General features: G+C 39.0%; 1 protein-coding gene across 1 annotated transcript; it reads left to right on the top strand.

Moving 5' to 3' along the window:
• The first annotated feature begins 7,519 nt into the window (after positions 1-7,519).
• Positions 7,520-8,507, top strand: LOC101747082 (uncharacterized). Its single transcript, XM_004929671.5, has 2 exons — positions 7,520-7,896; positions 7,972-8,507. The coding sequence occupies exons 1-2, from the start codon at positions 7,659-7,661 to the stop codon at positions 8,124-8,126; spliced, it is 393 nt and encodes a 130-aa protein (XP_004929728.1). The 5' UTR covers positions 7,520-7,658; the 3' UTR covers positions 8,127-8,507.
• The last annotated feature ends 1,001 nt before the right edge of the window (positions 8,508-9,508 follow it).

Below are 9,508 nucleotides of genomic sequence, written 5' to 3' on the forward strand. Positions count from 1 at the left end.
TTGCTCAGATGTGTCCCCCGTCGGCGGGATATTTTTTTTTGGTTTTAAGTTTATTTTATACAAAAGTTTAGGTCTTTTATTTATCGATTGGGGCATTACGAAATCTGCCGGGTCAGCTAGTCTATTATAAATATGTATGAAAGTTGGTTGAAATTCATGGTTTTGCTGGCGTTGGGTGGCCATCATGAAATCGAAGTCTCATTTGTGACCGTCCCAGTCTTCAAATTGAAACGAATGGCTGGTTCGTGGCAGACAGAGGGACACTTCGCATGCGGGCCTGGAATAGGTTCTACTGCAAGTATATACGAAAATTATAAACTTTTGCTGGTTATACTTTATTATTATACACAATGTTAATCTTCATCACTTAGAATAGATTGTAGCTATCTGCAGAATTTGAACGGATTAGTTTTAGTATTCGATGCTGGATTTTGTTCATGCGAACCCTTATCTTCTCCATATTCTTGTACGCTTCTGAGACGTGGACCCTCAAGGCCCGGATCCGATCGAGAATTGACGCATGTGTTGTTGGCGCAAAATGTTGGCCATATCATGGACGGAGCGTCGAACAAATGTGTCAATTCTCTCGGAGCTAAACATCAAGACCCGTCTATCTACGGTCTATTTGCAGCGTCTCCTCAAGTACTTCGGCCACATGGCGCGACGAAATCCTGACAACTTGGAAAAGCTAATAGTTGTAGGTCACGAGGAAAGAAAGAGAAATCGAGGAAGATCGCCAACGAGGTGGACGGACTTTGTAAGGAGGCCACAAACACCAGCGTCCCGGGCGCCATTAAGCAGGCCGAATACAGGCAACGTTGGAGGAAGCTGGTGCAGAAACTAGACCAAGGTGGTCACGACCCTCAGTGATGCGGAAGCGATGAAGAAGAAGACTGAATTCCGATATTCGATGCCCTAGATGCTGAATAGTTCTAATTAATTTTTTTATTGCCCTTGTAGGCAGACGAGCATACGGCCCACCTGATGGTGAGTGGTTACCGTCGCCCATGGACTTCAGTAATGCCAGGGGCAGAGCCAAGCTGCTGCCTACCGCTTAATACTCTCCACAAGCCTCGTTTGAAGAAGGACATGTCATAGCGCTCGGGAAACACCGTGGAGGGGAGCTCATTCCATAGCCGGATGGTACATGACAAAAAAGATCTCTGGAAACGCACTGTGTATGACCGCAGTGGCTCCAGGTAGTATGGATGAACTCTATTCCGGTGGCGGGCGGTGCGATGGTAAAAACGAGATGCCGGTATCATCTCGAACAATTCCTCAGAGCACGGTATCTCAAAATTAAGACGATGACTCAGGTCAAACTCAACTTTATTTATTTACTTTGGAGACCAACTGTGTAAAACAAACGTGTAATATATTAAAATTATCTAAACAATCAATCAAACAAGTTCCCGCCATTAAAATCACACATGAGTAAAAAGTGAACAAACAAAAATAAATTATTAAATCTAAGTTTACAAAAAAGGCGTAATGTAATGTGTGTCGGCAGACACAGACAGAACCAACGAATCCTACCTCCTACCGAGCTCAAAATTCCGATACGCCTCACCACTTTTTACTGGTGGTAGGACCTCTTGTGAGTCCGCGCTCGTAGGTACCACCATCCTGCCTATTTCTGCCGTGAAGCAGCAATGCGTTTCGGTTTGAAGGGCGGGGCAGCCGTTGTAACTATACTGAGACCTAAGAACTGATATCTCAAGGTGGGTGGCGCATTTACGTCGTAGATTTCTATGGACTCCAGTAACCACTTAACACCAGGTGCCCACCTGAGTGTGAGTTCTCTCACTGTGAGTTCGTTCACCTATCTAAGCAATAAAATAAAAATAAAACACGAGCGGAGGAGTTTCCAGTTCTTTGGACACATTGCCAAAAAGAGAGGTGACAACTTAGAGAAGCTGCTTGTAACAGGGAAGGTATGCGGAAGAAGGCCCAAAGGCAGAAGTCCAATGCGCTAGACTAGATATGCACTCTCAATACTTCAGTCCACGTTGCTATCTACACAGCCGAGGATAGGCAGGAGTGGCGCAGGATAATCCAGGAGAAGTTAGAGGAGGCTTCAACCCACACCATTGAGGATTATCGGCGCAAGGAGGAGGACAAAAAGCCAACACAATATACACATATATACATACATCCACCTCTATGTTATTATACTCGTAAAAGTTAATAATATATGTCGGACCTAACTTACATTAGAAATATTCCAAAATTCGATTTCATGCATTATTTTCATTTATGGCATTTCGGATATTCACAGTTGTTGTCACGTACGTTGAAAGAAATCACCTGTGTTTATTTTAATGGGATATGGTGAGATTTAAATATTATAATATATATTCGCGATAGTACCATTTGATACAAAAAATATTTCACTCGGAAAATACTGTTAGTAATGTTTCCAGCTCTCTGAAACTACGGTGAATATATTGTTAGATCAATATTTTCTTTTAAGACACGTTTAGTAATGATTTTTCTGGTGCCACTCATTACGAATTACGGATAGATAACGATTTTACTATTAAATTCATTTTGGTAAAAAAAGTTTGTTTAAGAACCAAAAATTATAGACAAGAATTTCCAACATATTCTTCAATGAAATGTAGTTCGTTTTTTTTTATTTATTGCTTAGAAGGGTGGACGAGCTAATTTTTTTTATTGCTTATTTAAATGAACGAGCTCGAGGCCCACCTGGTGTTAAGTGGTTACTGGAGTCCATAGACATCTACAACGTAAATGCGCCACCCATCTTGAGATATAAGTTCTAAGGGTCTCAGTATAGTTACAACGACTGCCCCACCCTTCAAACCGAAACGCATTACTGCTTCACGGCAGAAATAGGCAGGGTGGTGGTACCTACCCGCGCGGACTCACAAGAGGTCCTACCACCAGTAATTACGCAAATTATAATTTTGCGGGTTTGATTTTTATTACACGATGCTATTCCTTCACCGTGGAAGTCAATCGTGAACATTTGTTGAGTACGTATTTCATTAGAAAAAAGTGTGTGTGTCCGCTCCGACGCACGACTGGAGTTTACTGGATATAAAAAATTAAACGAAACAATACGAGAAATAGTTCTATATTACGACAACACGATACACTACAGATTATTAACAAATTAACGAGACACAAAACAAACGACTAACAAATATATGAAAATACAATAATGAGAGAAACGCGCGATCAGTACGAGGCTTTGTGGCGGACTGCCGGCGCAGCAGCCCGGCGTCACCTGCGATAACGCGGCCGCGCGTTGGCTCCTGATTGGCGCGCGCACGCATCACGCAATCAGGAGCCAATCAGGCGCATAACGCATTTCGTGTGACATGCTAGTACGATTTTGGTCCCCATAATTTTCATACCCCGGGCCTATATATGTAAATCGATTCTAAAGGAGTAAACTCCAAAAATTGGCACCCGCCTGAGATTCGAACACCGGTGCATCGCTCAACACGAATGCACCGGACGTCTTATCGCTTAGGCCACGGCGACTTCAAAAGTCGATTTCAAATTAGTACCACTAATTGACGCAATAATGGAACTTATTGGCTTTTAAAAAAGCTCTGTGCTAAAACATCGAATTGATTATTTTGATTGATTTTAATGTAAACCTAATATTATTATTTTTACGTTTTTAATCGTACATCAAACATAATAGCGATTCGCTAGAGATGTTTGTAATCAGTCGAAATGTAGACTCCGTAATCAGCATTAAAGGTTTACGGAGATCAAAGTACGGACCAATCATCAATAAAATATTTATTTTGCTGGCAAAGCATCAAATCAGGTGCCCTTCGCGTTTTGATTTCCCCCGAGGGCGTGTCAATTGAATTTCACTTTTATCTCTCTTGTGCTTTGATTTAAAGTCGTTCGTTCTTCGTTTATGACATTTGACAACACGACATGTGTTTGATGCTGGTCGGGAGTTTATTTTGCGATATTGTTTTTAGCAAATCGACCCTTTCGTAATACGTCTGATCTACACGAGAAGAGTTTCCGATGAGATTATCTTAAGCTTAAGTTTCGCGTGTTCACACGAAGATAAAATGCATTGATGCGATTATTTTCCAAAGATTTCTAGCAAATTTTTTCCTTGCGAATGCTATGTTAAAGTTCTTTTTTATTGCTTAGATGGGTGGTCGAGCTCGCGGCCCACCTGGTATTAAGTGGTTACTGGAGCCCATAGACATCTACTACGTAAATGCGCCATCTTGAGATATAAGATCTAAGGTCTCGGTATAGTTACAATGGCTGCCCCACCCTTCAAACCGAAACACATTACTGCTTCACGGCAGAAATAGGCAAGGCGATGGTACCTACCCGCGCGGACTCACAAGAGGTCTTACCACCAGTAATTACGCAAATTATAATTTTGCGGGTTTCATTTTTATTACACGATGTTATCCCTTCACCGTGGAAGTCAATCGTGAACATTTGTTGAGTACGTATTTCATTAGGAAAATTGTTACCCGCCTGGGATTCGAACAACGGTGCATTATCATCATCATCATCATCAGCCTTTATCTGCCCACTGCTGGCCATAGGTCTTCCCTAATGCCTTCCACATAATGCGGTCCTCCGCCTTCCGCATCCAACGAAAAAATCCAACGGTGTATCGCTCAACACGAATGCACCGGACGTCTTATCCTTTAGGCCACGACGACTTCCTATAACACGGTAGATACGTTCCTACAAAGTCCCGTGTTATACGAAGCCGTGTTGTATGAGACTAGAAGCCATTACAGTTAGGAGTGTAATTTTTCTGAATGAAACATTTCAACTATACTTTTTTGTATTATTTTACGTGTTATATATGAGTCGTCTATTATCAAAGGTGGCAATCTGTACATTTGGACAATTTTTTTTTATTGATATGTCAATACAGATTTATTTGAATATAATCGTCTCCTTCAAAGAATACGGTTCAAAACCTGCATTAAATAAAGGTTAATAGTTAACCTGTTATTTATCTAAGATGTCGTTCCGAAGAGTTTTGTGACTGCCAATGGAATACAAAGTCAATAATTCGTTTTTCTGATTTACCAATCATTGTCCAAAAGTCAGATTGCCGCCTTTGATAATAGTCGACTCATATTAAAAAATAAGCAGCGAAATTTTGGTTATTCCCATATAGTGTGTGTTCATAGTGCATAATGTAATTTCCTAAATAATTTTAAACAAAAATATCGTTATCGTGCTGTAGAAGTAACGTGTTATAAGAAAGTTTTGGAGAATTTCTTTTTTCGTGTTAGACTGGAATGGTGTTGTGAAAAAAATTAACTATCATTAAACAAAATCGACATTCGGTTACGAGAATTGAAAACAAAGTTTTGTAAGCAATTTTCCATGCTAGGGACAAATAATAAGTCGGTTTGTGGTAGTGATGTTATATACTTGTAATCAGACAATAATAATTAGATAAAATATTTGAAAATTTTAAAAAGTGGCGCCAAAGTCGTGAGTGTGGGTGAAAAATGCACAGATAATAATTATGAAAGAAATAGCATATGCGTTTCGTTTCACGCTTTGTAGAACAACAATGAATACATTTGAAAAAGGAGCAAAAAATCTTCAATTCGAAATCAAGGATGGCTACGAACGAAATAAGAAAATGCTCAGTTGAAATTGAAAAAAAAGGCGTTTATGTTCGCGGAATACATGTTGAATGGAGGTTGCGCCATAATACAAAGGGTTCGGTACATCCGGTAGCGAGACAAATATGGCCTGTCGTTGGTTCGATGTGAGGAATGAACGCTGTTAGATAAGGGAATGGCACGGTAGCGCACTCGTGAATAACACCGACCTATAGCGCTGGATGAGGACGACGTTGGTTTTACATTGTACCTTTGACGAAATCGAAATGATTTTCGAACCTCAATATAGTTCCATAATAAATACGAATAAATATAATTTTATCGAGTTGTCACGGCTGAATCGATTGATCGCTCGATCGATGCCGTCTTGTCTCCGATGGTGTCTTCGTTTAATTGACTGGATGGCGCAGCAGTTCGCACCCTTGACTGCCGGGCCGAAAGCTCGATTCCCACTTGGGGCAAGCATACCTGTGATGAAAAGGTTTGTTTGTTCTCTGTTATTTATATAAATATAACTTTTTGTTTCTATTTGTTTAAACTTTATCAGAAATTGATGGTTTTTATTATCTATATCTACTCGATATAATTAGTTATCTGTGAATGTCAAAGACTAATGTCAGTGGAATGAATGCGTCAGAAGAAATATTAAAAAAATGCCGAACACACACACACACACACACACACACACACACACACACGCACGCACGCACGCACGCACGCACGCACGCACGCACGCACGCACGCACACACACACACACACACATTTATATATTTAAATAAGTGTGTATGTAGTAAGTCTTTGGTTCCCATACTACAGGGTATCCTCGCTTTGAGCTACATGACTGGGTGTCATTTTTCCCCGATTGTCTATAAATGTGACGTTCAGCATGTACACACTTTATTACGTCCAATTGACATGCGATATCTCGACTCGAAATTCCAACTCAAAAATCTAAAAAGTATTTTCAGACTCATGCAACTACAGATAGCAAGCGCTAAAGATAAGGATTAATTATTGTTCCTAGGGTTTTTTCGGATACGAAAAACCTAATTGTTTTATTGTCTATCCTTCAGAATACGTATTACTTAAATAGTATGTACGTTCTATATTAATACGTAAAGTGATGCAATAGCTAAGAAAATCGAATGAAATGTTCTGTCTAAATTAATCTAAAAATTCTTACCATTTCACATTCGGAGTTGGGTATCTTTAATTGTATTGTAATTGGAAGTTCTAGTAAAGGATTACAGCGTTGTCAGATTATTCTTAGAAATTACTTCATTTGAAGACATAGGGCGAGGTTCGTAGGGTTTCAAATAAATTCGTGCAATCTGTCATTCTGATGACGTCATTAACCTTAAACGTGACGGAGCAAATTCGTGACGTAACACACACTTAGTGTTTATTACGTTTGGGTAGAGTTCAAAATTACTCATGGAATAAAAAAATAATTAACACATAGTTTACACAATTTTTTTATTATTGCTTGGGTATATGAAAGAACTCAAGAGCCATCTTGTGTTAGGCGAAAATTGGAGTTCGTAGATATCATAACGTGACTATGAGACCTGATGTTGAGAGAATTCAATTGTAATGTTACACTGTTGCTCCATTGTTCGAACTATCAGGCGTGGATAGTAGTACCTTCGTTTACTCACATTACACTTACTGACATTACACTTACCACCAGCAAATGGAATCGTCATTTTAAAGTGAGTTTTTACGAGCAAATCTATCGTTATTTTTCATTAAATCTCCTATGCTGAATAATGTGGAAATCGGCTTGAAAATAATGAATATCAACGGTCGCGAACCAAACTAGACCCTACAGATAAACCTTTAAAAGTAAAATTACATCGAACGGATTCAGATAAAGGCGATAAAAGTGACGATAGTTATCTGTACAAACTGTATATCGATAGGGGAAAATAGATATCGATGCGATAAAATAGTCAGTCGAAAACAGTGACGAAACATTTGGGACGTGCTGGAATATTTATTAGAATTAAATCGAAAAGAATCCAGAGTAATAATCATACGAAATGAATTCAACCGCGTGCAAGTATTACACGGAAAGAACTCTGGGTTGGATGTTGAACAACAAAACGATAGTGTTTCTTTCATTACTGTCATTCTGTTTGTTTGTTTCGACGTTAGCGTTGGCCGGGCAGAGGAATCGGCTCACGGCCGAGGTGGACGATCTCAGGCACCGTTTGACCACGTCTTCTGTTCTGGAAACTACAACACCAATCAACGTAGACACAACAACTACTACAGAAGGTCAGACTACTACAGATTCAACAATTACTACTACGGATGCTCAAACTTCTACTGATTCAACGATTACTACTACAGATTCAACTACAGTCAAGACTGAGCCTCCCGTCTCAGAGGGCAACAACCCAGTGGAAGAGAACAAGGAAAACGGAGTAGGGAAAGACGATGAAAATCTTTTTCCTCTCGTTGTCAAGGATAAGTCACTGCTCCAGTTAATGGGCTATGCAGCTTAGAAAGTAAAAGAGCTGTCAATAATGTATGCAAACATCTAAATGAATACAAAAAAGGTAACAGCCAGTTGAACAATATTACAAATTAGTATGTGACCTATGATATGTTCATGGATCTTAAACTATGAACATATAAAAATGCTTGATGAATTATGTGTTAACGCGGCACGTTTTAAAATGTTTGACAACGTGGCTTTAATTGTTTTTCTGTTATCTATGTATTGTTTGGTTGAACAGTTCTTTGTATCGATATTAGTATCGAGCCACAACCAAGCAATATCGTTAAATGATATTTTCGTAATACTACACGATTGGTCACTTAAATAATTTTAAGATTGTAAAATTCGAATTGGTTTGAATAAAAAATCACAGTCTAGTGCTGTTTCGCAGTGTTTTATTGAAGATAACGTGGCCAATATTGAGAAGTGTTTCTCGTAACAGTTGGTAAGTTGGACAGGCAGATATATAGTGAAACCCTGAAAACCCCTTATGCAAACACATTTAAATTCTGATCTGAGCCACAGTGCATTATCAGAGTTATTGTTTTGCGCGCACCGTTAAAGATGTACAAATTGATACGCCAAAGTTTAAATAATACCCTAAGTAATTATTACTGGTGGTTGGACCTCTTGTGAGTCCGCATGGGTAGTGCCTATTTCTGCCGTGAAGCAGTAATCGGTCTGAAGGCTAGGGCAGCCGTTGTAACTATACTGAGATCTTAGGACTTATATCTCAAGGTGGGTGGCGCATTTGCGTTGCGGCATAGATGTCTATAGGCTCCAGTAACCACTTAACACCAGGTGGGCTGTGAGGTCGTCCACCGATCTAAGCAATAAAAAAAAAGGAATGGTATTCATAATACTCTAAGTCCAATTTTGTTAATGATCAAACAGTCAAGCTTCCTTGACTAGAATAGATTGAATTAGACTAAATAAATATGTTAAATGACCTTCATATTGAAATAAATGCGTTGTGAATAATGTATATGTCTTACTGGAGTTCAGACGACGTAAAATGATTAACAATTTAGATTAGCAAGTGCGATATACAATTGATAATCGTCAACTCGAACTTCTATACCTAAAAATAAATCGTTGATTTTTTAAGTAATTGCTTGTTTCTATCCTTATTTTTGAGATCTAATGCGTCGTAGTTTTACAATTAAGTCTTAAGTCTATTTATATACCCGCTTCAAACAACCTTTGCCCTAGAACCACAACAGAATAGACATGTCATTTAATTTTTTGGTAATGATATCGCAATATTGAAAAGTTGAGTATCGCTTATTCTTTTCTATTCTATTTTTCTACTCTGTATTCTTCTTAACAACTTCAGCACCATGTCTCAAATTGATGTATATGAACTCCAGTACCAACTTAGCCATG

The sequence above is a fragment of the Bombyx mori genome, chromosome 21 (assembly GCF_030269925.1).
Source record: "Bombyx mori chromosome 21, ASM3026992v2".
In the NCBI taxonomy this organism is placed as follows: Eukaryota; Metazoa; Arthropoda; class Insecta; order Lepidoptera; family Bombycidae; genus Bombyx; species Bombyx mori.